Source organism: Sinocyclocheilus grahami, unplaced genomic scaffold, assembly GCF_001515645.1.
Source record: "Sinocyclocheilus grahami isolate Dianchi unplaced genomic scaffold, SAMN03320097.WGS_v1.1 scaffold181.1, whole genome shotgun sequence".
Classification (NCBI taxonomy): Eukaryota; Metazoa; Chordata; class Actinopteri; order Cypriniformes; family Cyprinidae; genus Sinocyclocheilus; species Sinocyclocheilus grahami.
This window is the reverse complement of record NW_015505360.1, coordinates 1,217,969-1,233,169: the sequence shown is the minus strand read 5'-3', so window position 1 is coordinate 1,233,169 and position 15,201 is coordinate 1,217,969. Positions and strand designations below refer to the sequence as shown.

The 15,201-nt window shown below is 36.1% G+C and overlaps 1 protein-coding gene across 1 annotated transcript in view; it reads left to right on the top strand.

Moving 5' to 3' along the window:
* The window catches only part of LOC107594331 (transportin-2-like), a 16,476-nt gene extending 1,275 nt beyond the window's left edge, over positions 1 to 15,201 (top strand). Inside the window, exons 2-23 of the mRNA XM_016284344.1 lie at positions 3,687 to 3,791; positions 5,014 to 5,089; positions 5,180 to 5,329; positions 6,086 to 6,192; positions 7,074 to 7,207; positions 7,292 to 7,373; positions 8,036 to 8,158; positions 8,243 to 8,361; positions 8,507 to 8,606; positions 9,745 to 9,746; positions 9,837 to 9,912; positions 10,722 to 10,808; positions 10,949 to 11,056; positions 11,158 to 11,316; positions 12,089 to 12,176; positions 12,264 to 12,362; positions 12,538 to 12,633; positions 12,717 to 12,792; positions 13,086 to 13,185; positions 13,276 to 13,350; positions 13,430 to 13,575; positions 15,081 to 15,201. Coding sequence (XP_016139830.1) covers positions 3,693 to 3,791; positions 5,014 to 5,089; positions 5,180 to 5,329; positions 6,086 to 6,192; positions 7,074 to 7,207; positions 7,292 to 7,373; positions 8,036 to 8,158; positions 8,243 to 8,361; positions 8,507 to 8,606; positions 9,745 to 9,746; positions 9,837 to 9,912; positions 10,722 to 10,808; positions 10,949 to 11,056; positions 11,158 to 11,316; positions 12,089 to 12,176; positions 12,264 to 12,362; positions 12,538 to 12,633; positions 12,717 to 12,792; positions 13,086 to 13,185; positions 13,276 to 13,350; positions 13,430 to 13,537 — 2,064 coding nt within the window. The 5' untranslated portion in view covers positions 3,687 to 3,692 and the 3' untranslated portion in view covers positions 13,538 to 13,575; positions 15,081 to 15,201. The remainder of the gene's footprint in view (positions 1 to 3,686; positions 3,792 to 5,013; positions 5,090 to 5,179; positions 5,330 to 6,085; positions 6,193 to 7,073; positions 7,208 to 7,291; positions 7,374 to 8,035; positions 8,159 to 8,242; positions 8,362 to 8,506; positions 8,607 to 9,744; positions 9,747 to 9,836; positions 9,913 to 10,721; positions 10,809 to 10,948; positions 11,057 to 11,157; positions 11,317 to 12,088; positions 12,177 to 12,263; positions 12,363 to 12,537; positions 12,634 to 12,716; positions 12,793 to 13,085; positions 13,186 to 13,275; positions 13,351 to 13,429; positions 13,576 to 15,080) is intronic.

The window sequence follows — 15,201 nt, the reverse complement described above, 5'->3', positions numbered from 1 at the left end:
ATACATATATATATACACACACACACACACACACACACACACACACACACACACACACACACAAACACCACACACACGGCCTACACACACACAGATTATACATATACACTGTACACACACACACACACACACACAGAGTACACACACACACACACACACACACAGAGTATACACACAAACACCACACACACACACACACACAGTATACACACGAACACCACACACACACACATGCATCACACTCTACTCAAACATACCCACGATACTCTCAAACACGCTTTTCAGTCATATGTGTATTTATATATATATATATATATAAAAGCAAAAAAGACCTCTAACACTAGCTTGCTCTGTTCTTTTTCTATTCTATCTGTTTTCTTTTTATTTATTATATTATTTTGCTACGTGTACTGCGTTAAGCTAACTGAGTATATCATTGCTCTTTTGTTGATTTTGATTGCTTGCTTTGTCCTCATTTGTAAGTTGCTTTGGATAAATGACTAAATGTATATATATGTATATATGTATGTATGTGTGTGTGTATATGTACACATGTACTCACTAAAAAGTATGGATATACACATTTGAACTTGGAAATCAAGTTTTAAGAATTTCATGACACAGAATGAATGATTATTGACTAACCAAAAATGAGTGACTCTCTGTTAAAATATCTTAAAGGGGTCCTATTTTGCTTTTTCACTTTTTCAACTTTAGATAGTCTGTAATGTTGCTGTTTGAGCATAAAAAAGATCTGCAAAGTTACAAAGCTCAAAGTCCACTTCAAAAGGAGATATTTTATTTAACAGAAATCACTTTTCAAAAACTACAACGAACGACTCGTTTGGACTACAACGCATATTTTCCGGGATTTGTGATATCACAAATATCGACGAATGGGACGAGACCTGGTTGAGCTGCACTAGAGAAGGCAACGAGTGTTATCACTATGTCGGAGACACGCTAGCTTTCCCAAGGCAGACGAACTTAAGAGTGGTTACAATTAGGGGTCGCCCTATATGTGTTTTTCAGGGCAGATACCGATTATTACAGTTCAAGTAGACCGATAACCGATATATATGTCTGGTGTCTTTGCGCAGCTCGTCAGTGAACAACGGCTCTGTGTAGTTAATGCTGCTCAATGTGAAAGCCCGCAGGTGATGGAGATTTACCGCCGATTACAGAATCGGCTTTACTGATAAGATGCGCGTTAAATATCGCATGCAATTTATTGTGCAGTCCTAGTTTTAATTTACAGTGTAGTGCAATCAATGGATTAACTTTTTTTTTATTTTTAAACTAAAAATGTATATAATAAGTGTAAATAATTTAATTGCCTTCATAGCTATATTGTAGAAGCTGTTAAGATTAATTGATCTTTTAATCAAATGAGAGTTAAACTCTTTATTTTTTAGCTTTACTATTAAAATCAAAACATGGAAGAAATAGCGTATTGTCTGATTATTCTTTTAAACAAAAGTTGTAATTGTTGTAGTAGTATTATTCATATCATACTGCACCACAGTAATATATTTCTGATAATTTCTTTAAGCTAACCCGAACTTCTATTTTGACTGGTTGTCATGGGGAACTTTTAAGTTTCTGTAGACTATGTAAGTGTTTCCCATACATTGATTTATTTGTGGCGCTACAAATAGATTTTCCAAAAGGCTTTGACTTCATTGAATAAACATGAGCACTGCACGTTTCAAAATTGAACCCCGGTGCGGGTGTTTTTATGTCACTGTATTTCTGAAGGAAACCGACTGTCTTCAGAAGATTTTGGATGTTATTTTCATTTCATCTTGCATGTAATATCTGTTAAAGCAGCATTTGTGAGCGGAGCGCTGCTTTGTGTGCAGCGTTACCAGGGAAAGCTTGATATCTACCACTCCAACAGTGCCTCCTGCTGCCAGAGAATGAATTTGCATATATATACCGCCACAAGTCTGTGGGAAACACTGAGATAGTTTTACTCAAATGAAACCGTCAAATGATCATGAAGTGACTCTCGGAGGGAGTCAGAGCAGCTCTGGAGATGTTGTTCATGTATTTATGTCCTCATGTAGTGAGACGACAGATGCTAAAATCACTGCGAGCGTCGCACACTTTGTGTAGAAAACAAAACTGCGCGTCTGTTCCATTTACATACATAGTCACGCAAAACATGCAGGATTCATATTTAAATTGTATTTTTTGCGGCTTAATATTTACAGATACTAGTCCATATCGTGACTCTATTTAAGTGTACTGACCGACTTTTGATTAATTCATCCAAACTTTGACAAATTCCGTGACATTTCGCGTCATACAGTAAATTCCATTAATATGACTGGATTCCGTCCACATTTTCTGCATCGCGGAAATCATAGATAATATTGAGGTGTTTTGCAACTTAAGTGTAACGTTAGTGGATTGTGATTTATTGCAAATTAAGCAACGTCTGCTGCTGCCTTACCTTTGAGAGACAACTGATGCGTGATCACTGAAGCAGCTGCAGTTAGGAAGCGCTTTCGGAGTGAGAGTGAATATATCTGCATTGATTGGTCAGACTCGTGACTGCCAACAAATCAGATGGGCGGTGGGCTGAGATTGCTTTAGGCCACAGAGGTGAGTTCTGACAGGCTGCATCAGAGCCAAATAGTGCGTTTCAAAATTAAGTTATTTTATCGGCGAATCGGTTTTGAAAAAGACTGATACCGATAATTATAAAAATGCTTGATATCGGCGCCGATAATCGATCGACTCCTAGTTACAATCATCCGGGTTTAAATCGTGCTCAAATTGATTTGATATTGACGCAATATTTACCCTTGAAACTCGCAGCAGGCGGCTATGGTAAGGGGCATGACATTTTCCGACCAGGCGCCGAGTGCTGCCAATACCAGCACACACTGGCCCAGCTAACCAATCACAGCACACACTGGCCCAGCTAACCAATCACAGCACATTTTGTATTTCAGAAGGCAGGCCTTCATTTGATACAGGAACTATTCAATCCTTTCATGCCTATTCGAGCCGTTGATGCCAGACTGGGGAGAGAGGTGTTGTAATAATGTAAAATATGTGAAAAATAATGTGTTTTTCGAACAACCTAGTATGAGAGCCTGTTCTAGTACACCCCCAAATCAAGACTGTAAAAGAGCATAATAGGACCCCTTTAAATCATATTGGAGAATAGTTTTTCAGGTTTGGTTGCTGTAGACATTCTCAAATTCATCTTATCACTTTAATTATGCAGATAAAATAGTATGCAATAAAACTATTTATATTAAATGAGAAAATGCAAAACTGACGCATCTTCCTGAGTGTATGCAGACCCACTGAAGATATACTATACTTGCACATTCACACAGACGGCCCACACGTAAGTCAGATGCTCAGTCACACATCACAGCCTCCTCACACGTTCACACTCTCGTCTGCCTCTATCCCACTAAACCAGATCAGATGGTAAACCTGCCGTCCAGGTGCTCGCCGCGGATTAGCCTGGCCTCAAAAATTAAACGTTTTAAACTGGGTATTTGGTCTGAATGCATTGTCTGTGGATGATAGTTAAGTGTGTTATTTGCTCACTTTGATTCATTCTTCCTAAAACCGTACTAAGAAAGCAGTGATGCTCTTTCCCAGGAGGGCGTGTGTGTTTTGGTGTAGTGCACTCATTTGTCCTCTGTGTTTGTGTGTAGCTCAGGATGGAGTGGCAGCCGGATGAACAGGGTTTACAGCAGGTGCTGCAGCTGTTGAAGGACTCTCAGTCTCCGGATACGGCCACACAGAGAGCCGTTCAAGAGGTGTGCGCACATCCCTTACATCATTACACTAGCATTATGATCAGTTATATGCCTTTAAAGCTTATTTATCCACGTTATCGACAAATATAATGTGAATTTTAGCTGTCTGTGTGGTCAGGTTTTATTTGGTGCACAGTGCAAATAAATCTCAATCTTTTCATCTTTTTGGCACAATATGTTGACTTAATAGTATATACTGCTGTTTTTAAATTCTGGTTCAGTATTAAATTAAATTAAAAACATAGAATTTAATACATTTAAAGTATGAATTTAAACCTTTTATTTGGCAAGGACACATTCAGTTGATCAAAAGTGACAGTAAAGACATTTTTCATGTTCATCAAAGAATCCTGAAAAAAAAAAACTATCACGGTTTCCACAAAAATATGAACTAGCACAACTGTTTTCAACATTGATAATAATCAGAAATGTTTCTTGAGCAGCAGGTCATTATATTAAAATGATTTCTGAAGATCATGTGACACTAAAGAATTCAGCTTTCCATCACCGGAATAAATTACATTTTGCAATATTTTAAAATAGAAAACCATTGTTTTAAATTGTAATAATATTTCACAATATTACTGTTTTTTTTACAACTGTGCTTTTGATTAAATAAGTACAGCCTTGTTGAATAAAAGACTCTTTTCAAAAACATTAAAAAATCTTACTGACCCCAAACATTTGATCGGTAGTTTGTAGATGCTCTAAAAATTCAAGCACCATTTTAACCAAACACCCATTGTTGCCATGCAAATTCAAAATATATAAAATAATATTTAATAATTTCTTTTATATGCACCAATATAACGATTTATATTAATAAACAGCAGTGTTTATCTTCATATTTGTTCCTAAAACTTTAAAACGTAAATGATGATGATCCAGATGATTTGTTGAATCAGGGTCTTGTAAGTGATTTATTGATTAAATCATACAGTAAATAATATTGAACTTCTCCACTCTAATACCATTTTTGCTTTCAAGGTTTAAATCAGAAAAACTACTCGGCCTACTTGCGTAGTTTTAATAGTCTGTTAAAAGTGTATTACTTTTTGTCACCATATTCATGATGAATGTTTATTAATCAAATATTGATTTAGGTATATCTTCCTATTCTAGTGGTAAAGGATTTTAATAAACGTCACTGGTCTGAGATCAGACCTCTTCGTTCTGTGCTGTCTGTTGAATTTATCCTTTGTTTTCATGACTCTCTCATTAGAAACTGGAGCAGCTGAATCAGTTTCCCGACTTCAACAACTATCTCATCTTCGTCCTCACCAGCCTCAAATCTGAAGGTCTGTAATATCCCATCATGCATCGTCTGCCTCAGTGTCACACACACTCTCCTGTCACTCATCTAAAAGCACAACTCTGTGTCTCTGCAGACGAGCCCACCCGTTCTCTGAGCGGTCTGATTCTCAAGAACAACGTGAAGGCTCACTACCAGAACTTCCCTCCGGCCGTGGCCGACTTCATCAAGCGAGAGTGTCTCAACAACATCGGAGACCCGTCCCCGCTCATCCGTGCCACCATCGGTCAGTCTGAACCCGGGTTTTAGTGGGTTAGATTATAGTAGATAAAATAATAGTTGCATTCGGTTTGAAAGGGACAGCAGCCTAATTTAGTTGCTATTGTCTGAGTCATTGATGTTAATCAAGCAACTAAAGAAAGACAGAAAATCACGCACTGCTCTTGACTGAAAAACTTTAGTAGCCCTAAAGATTAATCTAAATTTATTTATAGAAATAAATGTCTGCTTGAAAGAATGAAGAATATGGTAAACAAGTTGCTATAAAGAATGCATAATTAGCCTATATAACCATTGGTATTTCACTAAAAGAAGACCATGTTCTTGTTTTTTATGAGAAGTGGTTTTATTTAATTTTAACAAAGGCATGTTGTTTGTCACCGCAGTTAAATCGGTGTCTATCATGATATAACCTTAATATCAAACCTATATAATGAGTTCGGAAATTTTAGAGAAATGTTCAATAAATGCATTACACTGTAACTAAACCCATTAGAGTTTAGCCGACTAAATTTACTGTAGATTTAGTCGACTACAACTAAAAACAATTCATATGACTAAAACTAAATGGCATTTTAGTCAAAAGACTAGGACCAAAATGTGCTGTCAAAATTAACACTGCAGCTGAGTTAAGTTGTTTTTATTTGATTAGTTGTAATTGGTGTTTTTTCCCTTTTTGAGAGGTATTCATTGTCTTCAAGTGACACAAACAGCTTATTCGGCTTTGCGACCTAGTTGAATTTGGGTCCATGTGTGTCCACAGGTATTCTCATCACTACTATCGCCTCTAAAGGGGAGCTGCAGACATGGCCTGAGCTGCTGCCTCAACTCTGCAACCTCCTCAACTCGGAGGATTACAACACCTGCGAGGTAAAACACACACAACTCTGAGTACGTTTGGAGTGGAATAACATCATAAGACTTTAACTAGGAATGCAATATGTTTACTGTTTTTTACAGTGTTTTCCCAAAATGTGCAATATTCATCCCACAATGCAGTGCACTTGACATGACCTTCTGTTTGAGCAAAACAGTTGCACAAGAATGTGATTTGATTGGCTTGCCAGACTGCATTTTTACACACAATTAAGTTACGTGTTTTCAAGACTATAACAATAATGTAGTAAGTAGACATCAGTTGATATCATACAGATGTGCCATAACAGATTTGAAGAACTGATTTTGTTTTTATAAATAATTTTTAAAAATCTATAACTTTTTTTTATTAGACTACAACATTAAAAAGTAATATGAAATGTTTACTAAATAATAATGGCAGTACTTTGACAGAATTTCATACTCTGTTGTTATGTTGTTTGATTTTGGTGTTTGTGCATACTATGTTTAAAAAAAAAAGTACACCGTAAATATTTGAGATTATGTAAGCTACTTTTTCGAACTAGTCCTAAGTTTTTTGATCAACCTCACTAAAACTAGTAAAGTAGAAGTCTTTGGACTACGTAGATCAATAATTATCCAACAGAAGTTCAACTTTAATGTTTAGATGGCTATAAAATGGTCATTTGAATTATGGGCATGACCAGATATATTCATAATTCCTAAAACAAACATGAAATTATGAATTTAGCACATGTGACATATGATACTAAAGAAGCATGTAAACTTTAATGAAGATTAGGTGATAAGTGCCACTATAAGTTCTACAAATATTCCTCATTTATCAATATACCCATAATGCAGTGGGATTTCAAAGAGAAGTTAGTTATTTTTGCTGATTTGTGTGTGTTCAGGGGTCTTTTGGTGCGCTGCAGAAGATCTGTGAGGACTCGTCTGAACTGCTGGATAGTGACGCTCTGAATCGACCCCTCAACATCATGATCCCCAAATTCCTGCAGTTCTTCAAACACTGCAGCCCCAAGATCAGGTGAAGAAGCACACATATCTCTCTCTGAATGCTGTCTGTGTTTGATAACGAGTAACATCATATTGATTCACTCTCTCTGTACAGGTCTCATGCCATAGCGTGTGTGAATCAGTTCATTATTGGCAGGGCTCAGGCTCTCATGGACAACATCGACACATTCATAGAGGTGAGTTGACCTCCAGCATGTAGTGGTTTCCAATCCACCAAAAAGTGATTCGAAAAGTTATTTCATGCAGTTATTGTAGTTTTATATTTGCAACTGATAGGATGTATCTTTAACGACTTAAGTCTTACTGACCCTACAAATTAGCATTTTTGCTATTGCTTTAATAAATACACAACATAGTGAGAGTTTTCAGCTCATTGAATGAGTGAGTCATCTGAGCTGATTCAATGAGGAAATGAGCTGACCAACTGATTCAGTTCAAACAATACCCCCCCCCCCAAATATAACATCAATTTAGTATTTTAAATTGCACATAATGTGTTGGACTGGTTTTTGTTTTTATATGTAATTCTATATTTATATATACATATACATGCGCACATGCACTTTTAATGATCTGCATTAGATGCAGATTTTATGTACTTCATTGTGTTTGATATAGACTCAGCAGTAAGTGTTTTATAGCTACCTCAACTTCTGAATATCGAACAAAGAATAACACTTCTAAATTGTCAAATCAAGATCGTAGTTCATCCTAGAAAGCACACTTTTTTATCAGCCTAGCACATTGTAAACACTACAATCCAGCTCATGGTGACCCATGAATTTTAGTTATTTCAGTGCTTGTTTCAGTTAATCTGTACTGTGTGCTTTGCTTTCAGTCTCTGTTTGCGTTGGCGGGTGATGAAGACTGCGAGGTGAGGAAGAACGTGTGCAGAGCTCTGGTCATGCTGTTGGAGGTCCGAATTGACCGCCTGATTCCGCACATGCACAGTATCATACAGGTGATACAAACACAAACATCTAATGTTTTACTGTCACTTAAAGGTATTGTAGGAGTTTTAAATCTGGTCTGTGTCTCTCTGCAGTACATGCTGCAGCGCACTCAGGACGCGGATGAGAACGTGGCGCTGGAGGCCTGTGAATTCTGGCTGACTCTGGCCGAGCAGCCCATCTGTAAAGAGGCTCTGTCAGGACACCTGGTCCAGTGAGTACAGCAGGCCATCATCACCACACACACATCTGAGCATAAACTGAACGCACACAAATGAAGCCTCTGTTTAGTTCTGTCTGAGAGATCTGATCTGTAGAAACGTTTTGAGGTGATCTAATTTTAATGTATTTCTCCACAGACTCATCCCCATCCTGGTGAACGGAATGAAGTATTCTGAGATTGACATCATTTTATTGAAGGTGAGTCACCATAAATGTGACCCTGGAGCACAAAACCAGTCTTAAGTCGCTGGGGTATATTTTTAGAAATAGCCAAAAAACATTGAATGGGTCAAAATGATAGATTTTTCTTTTATGCCAAAAACCATTAGGATATTAAGTAAAGATCATGATCCATGAAGATATTTTGTAAATTTCCTGCCGTAACTATATCAAAACTTAATTTTTGATTAGTAGTATGCATTGCTAAGAACTTAATTTGGACAACTTTAAAGGGTTAGTTCACCCAAAAATGAAAATTAGCTTGCTTTACTTACCCTCGACGCATCCTAGGTGTATATGACTTTCTTCTTTCAGACGAATCCAGTCGGAGTTATATTAAAAATGGTCTGTGATCTTTCAAGCTGTTTCATGCCACTCAGCGGGTGTTGCAGTTGAACAGTTCCCAAGTTGTCAAATAAAGCTCACGCATTCATAATAAAACGTGCCGCAGACGGCTCCGGGGGGTGAATAAAGGCCCTTGTAGTGAATCCATGTGTTTTTGTTAGAAAAATATCCATATTTCAAACGTAATAAACACTTTTCTCTCACTTCCGCTGACTGTCTATTATTTAATTTGAGTAATTTTATGTGCTTTTTCATTTTTATTCTATTTTGCTTTTTTATTTCAGTTGTACTAATTTTAGTGCTTCAACTTATATTCAACTAATTTCAGTTAGTTCCCAAGGCAATAATAATTTTGTGCATTTCTCATTTTTATGTAGCTTTATTACAGTTTTAAATGTACAAATTTTAGTGCTTAAAGTTATTTCAGTATCCCAAGGCAATATTAATGTTTTTAATTAAAACATTTTTTTTTTTTAAATATTTGTATTTTAATTTCAGCTTTATTTCAATAACTGAAATTTATTTTTAATAGCTTTAGTTTTAATTGACGCACAAGATTCTCTCTTCTAATGCTGTAAATTATACAGGGAAGTGTTTTGAAGTGATTCAAATCAGCAACTCATCATTTCTAACTATTCATTCAAAGAACCAGCAAATTTTCAGGATTTGGGCTACATTGGCTGCGCTGTGTGCTTTTGATTCACTAGAACCGTTCATGTGAGTCAAAAGAGTCATTTGTTTGTGCATCAGACTACACTGGTTGTGTTGTTTGTTTTTGCATGCCACCTAAGAAGAAAAATTCAATCTAAAGAGGTTTCTAGATCTACAAAATTGGGATTTTAGGAACTGATTTCTGAGAAATTTCAGAAAATGAATCGTCACCCAGCCCTACTGATTTATCAGCAGCGAGCGCTGTGTAATCCTCTACGACGCCATCGGCACCCTGGCAGACTCCGTCGGACATCATCTGAACCAACCGGTAATTAGAGTTTCTGCCCCTCAGTGAAGCTATTTATTTATTTACTAAAATGTGCCTTTTTGCAAACTGTCACTTGAAACCAATTTTCAGTTTTCATACACTACCGAGATTTTATTTTTTTAGTGCTTTTTGGGAGAAGCCTCTTATGCTCATGAAAACTGCATTTATTTGATAAAAAACACCTTAAGAAAACCGTCATGTTGTGAAATGTTACACTTAAAAATTACTGTTTTCTATGCCAGTATATTTTAAGAGTAGTTTATTCCTGTGCTCAAAGCTGAATTTGCAGCATCATTACTCCAGTCTTCAGTGTCACGTGATCCTTCAGAAATCATGCTAATATGCTGATTTGCTGCTCAAGACACATTTCTGATTATTATCAATGTTGAAAACAGTAGTGCTGCTTCATATTACTGTGGAAACCTTGATACAATTTATTTAATTTTTTTAATTTTTTGATGTATAGAAAGCTCAAAAGGGCGGCATTCATTTGAAATAGAAACCTTTACAACAGTTCGTTGTTCTAATTTTTCTAAATAAAACTTAGATGTAGATGTAAGTAGGGCAACTCAAAAGATCAGATGCCATATTTTTTTGTACAAATAGATGCCAAAATGATGAAAATCATCTTCAATTATCTGTCTTTTTTTTTTTTAAGACAATAAATAACACAAATGTTTTTGGTTCGATCCGCCTCTGCTCACCCCTGCCCTTGTCAGCTTGTTTTAAAAAGCTAAATATTATTAGTACGTGGTTGTGGGCGTAGAGATCAGTGGTCTGATCTTGTGTTGTGTTGTGTATGTGAACAGGAATACATCCAGAAACTGATGCCTCCTCTGATCCAGAAGTGGAATGAACTGAAAGACGAGGATAAAGACCTGTTTCCTCTACTGGAGGTGAGACACTCAAAACAAAGTGAAGAAAGACTTTATATTTGAATGCACTTTACTGTCATGTTATTTTGCCAAAACATTTGTAATTGAAAGTGAAAATGGACAGTAAATGACTCTCATCCATTCTGTGTATGTGTGTGTAGTGTTTGTCGTCTGTGGCTACGGCGTTACAGAGCGGTTTCCTCCCGTACTGTGAGCCCGTCTATCAGCGGTGTGTTACTCTGGTGCAGAAAACACTCGCACAAGCCATGGTGAAAACACACACTTACTCACACACACTCTTCTACATGAACATCAGTGGACCACACAGTCATTAACCCACCCGTGTGTGTGTGTGTGTGTGTGTGTGTAGATGTACAGCCAGCAGCCGGATCAGTATGAGGCTCCAGATAAGGACTTCATGATAGTCGCTCTGGATCTGCTCAGCGGTCTGGCCGAAGGTCTCGGGGGTCATGTGGACCAACTGGTTGCCCGCAGCAACATTATGACCCTTCTGTTCCAGTGTATGCAGGTACAGTGTGTGAAAGAGTTTAAAAATGTGATGTTCTTATCAATATTATTTGAATTATTTACAGTGTCAAATTAATATTTGATCTAAAAATGTTTATAATTGAATTTAATATTGTTGGTGTTATGTTAATATTATTTTAATAGTCATTTATTATTTTAAATATTTTTTTATTTGATTATTTATTTACTGTATTTATAAAATACGTTTTAATATTAAAGTTATTTTTATATTTTAATTATTTAATTATTAAATATAATATATCATATTTAATATATTATACATTTGTTTTTTATATTGTTGTTGTAATTGTTAATATTTTATATTTTTATTATTTGAATTAACTATCATTATAAAATTAATTTACTATTATTATATAAAATACATTTATAAACATTATAAAATAAATTTTAATATTTAAAGGGATAGTTCACCCTGTGATTTACTTACCCTCAAGCCATCCTAGGTGTAAATGACTTTCTTCTTACAGACGAATGCAATCAGAGTTATATTAAAAAATGTCCTGGCTCTTCCAAGCTTTATAAAGGCACTAAACTGTCCCTTAATTTATTTATATATATATATATATATATTTGTTTTTTGCTTAAAACATTTGCAATATTATAGTAATATTTGTTTCTTTTCTTTTCTTTATTTTAATATTTAATTAAATATTTTAAGTATTTAATTTTATTATCTGTTGTTGTATTATAAGACATTTAGGCTGATTAATTGATATGAATGCAAATTGATAGTGATACTCTCTTAAATGCAGGACACTATGCCTGAGGTGAGGCAGAGCTCATTTGCTTTGCTGGGTGATCTGACCAAGGCCTGTTTTCCACACGTCAAACCCTGCATCGGTAAGACGATGTGTGCGTTTGACCTGCATTATACACCCTTAACTTATTCATATGTATTAATCTCTGAAACTGTGTGTGTGTGTTCAGCTGAGTTCATGCCGATCCTGGGGACGAATCTGAACCCCGAGTTCATCTCAGTGTGTAACAACGCAACCTGGGCCATCGGAGAGATCTGCATGCAGATGGGTGAGCATCATCTCACTGATTCTGTGTCAGTTACATCATGACACGAATTGGGATTTAGAATGACATCATAGATTTAGAACCATAGAATGTGATGGTTCTTTGTTTGACATCGTTGGAGGGAGTTGAATTATCTATCATCAGTAAGGTGATCGTTATTGGTCATGTGTTGTTGTAGGTGTGGAGATGCAGCCGTATGTTGCTCTGGTTCTTCCTCATCTGGTGGAGATTATTAACAGACCCAACACTCCCAAAACCCTGCTGGAGAACACGGGTACAACCTCTGACCGCACATGATCACTTACATTTCACACAGATAAGTAATCAAAACTTGACTCCTCCCACTTCTCTTTACAGCCATCACGATTGGTCGCCTGGGTTACGTCTGTCCACAGGAAGTGGCTCCCATGTTGCAACAGTTCATCAGACCCTGGTGAGTCAACATTTCAAACAAGCATATTAGAATGATTTCTGAAGGATCGTGTGACACTGAAGACTGGAGTAATGATGCTGAAAATCCAGCTTTGCATCACAGGAATGAATTACATGTTAAATATATATTTAAATCAGTTCATAGTATATAGGAGACTTATTTCAAAAATGTATTACTGACACCAAACTTTTGTCAGTAAGTTCGTTTGATTTAAGAATTGCATTATTTCCATTTTCAGCTAATGCTTTTTTAAAGACAGGCTTAATTAATGATAATGATTTTTCTCTTTGTAGGTGCACATCGTTACGAAACATCAGAGATAATGAAGAAAAGGACTCGGCCTTCAGAGGCATCTGTGTGATGATTGGTGTGAACCCTGGCGGTGTGGTCCAGGTCAGTTCTGATATTCTGACTCCGTTGTGATTGACCATGATGTTACTCTCTCCTCCATCACTCATTTCCTTTCACCCGTCTCTCCCTCAGGACTTCATCTTCTTCTGTGATGCAGTGGCCTCCTGGGTCAGCCCTAAAGATGACCTGAGGGACATGTTCTGCAAGGTTAGACACACATCACGTTGTGCCTTTATAGCGGTGAAATGTTGTTCATGTTGTTGAATGAGGCTGTCTCTCTGTGTAGATCCTACATGGGTTTAAGGACCAGGTCGGAGAGGAGAACTGGCAGCAGTTCTCGGAGCAGTTTCCGCCAATCCTGAAGGAACGCCTCTCTGCATGCTATGGCGTGTAACCCCACCCCTCTGCTTCACACACAGCACATGCTGTCAGGTTAGTGACGACTGCTGATGTCTAGTGATGCCATCGTGTGCTGGCACAAACAAACACTGTGCTAGGTTTTTGTTGCTGGTAGGCGTTTCTACTCAACTGCAGTATATGCCAGATAATCTGTGCTCAGCTGCCTGCACTTCCTTTGACAGTCATACATTACTGTTTATTTGCATTAAATTGAACTCTGATCAAGTCTGCCATAGAGATTGACTTTTTTTAAATAAATAATTTTTTTGAATGTTTTACTTCTGCTTTTTGACAATTATTTTCTGGCTACAAAATAAAAAGGTATTATAAATAGTATCATAAAACAATATTAATTTATATAATATTCATTAATGTAAAATTTACTATAAATATTTTAAAAATAATAACACTATGCATGTGGTTTTATTTTTTTTGCATCTAACTGGTTTTTAAATCTAAATTGTCCCAAATTAATTTTCATATTTGTTTTGGGCTTAGTCGAAGTGTTACTCTTAATGCTGTGTATTTTCAAATGAATAATGTAAACGTAAAGTAGACGTAACATTAAAAGTAATTTCAACATACAATTGTTTTACAAACCAAATTGTTGGTTATTGGTAAGATGTGCTGTTAAAGAACCGCTAACAGTTTAAGTGTAGTAGATTATGATTATGTCAGATAATATCAGCATCTAAAATTTAAATGATAAAACAGATTCAATATTAAAAGTTTGAAAATCGATTAAATTACTGGTCTGTTGCATCATTGACAGTTGTTGCTTATATAGCCGTTATTTTTTCTTATAAAAGATCAAGTATGAAAGTGTTTGTTTGTAAAAAAAATAATGATGTGCTGTTAAAGAACCGCTAACAGTTTAAGTGTAGTAGATTATGATTATGTCAGATAATATCAGCATCTAAAATTTAAATGATAAAACAGATTCAATATTAAAAGTTTGAAAATCGATTAAATTACTGGTCCAACAAATTACTGGTCTGTTGCATCATTGACAGTTGTTGCTTATATAGCCGTTATTTTTTCTTATAAAAGATCAAGTATGAAAGTGTTTGTTTGTAAAAATAAATAAATAAATAAATTATCGGTCAAACTGATAATAGATTACATAAAAATTTAAATATCGGCAAAACTGAAGTTATTGGTCAAACAGATTACTGGTCTGTAGCGTTATTGATGGTTGCTGCTTATGTTGCCTTTATTCGCCCACAGTCAATCATGGGATATTAAAGAACTTCTAAAAGATTAGGTATGAAAGTATTTGTTAAAAAGGAAATTTATCTATAACCGATTAAATAAATGTGAATATCGGTGAAAAAATGGGTTGGTCAAACAGATGACTGGTCTGTCGCCTCATTGTTCGGTGCTGCTTATGTGGCCTATATTTTCCCAGTCACTTAGGGGATATTAAAGAATGTATAAAAGATTAGGTACATAAGTAATAATCTGTGAAAAGAAAGAAACTAATTGGAAAAATGGTTGAATCTAATTTGCTCTTATTTTTCTCTCTCTCTCTTTTTCAGTTGAACCTTTAGGAGGGGGGAACTCATCCATCTGTGTATTGCACTGCCCTGATCGTGGGGGAGAGGGACGCGATTGGCCGCTCCGCCTGACGGACAGATCCCACGCCCTTTGTGTGTCCAT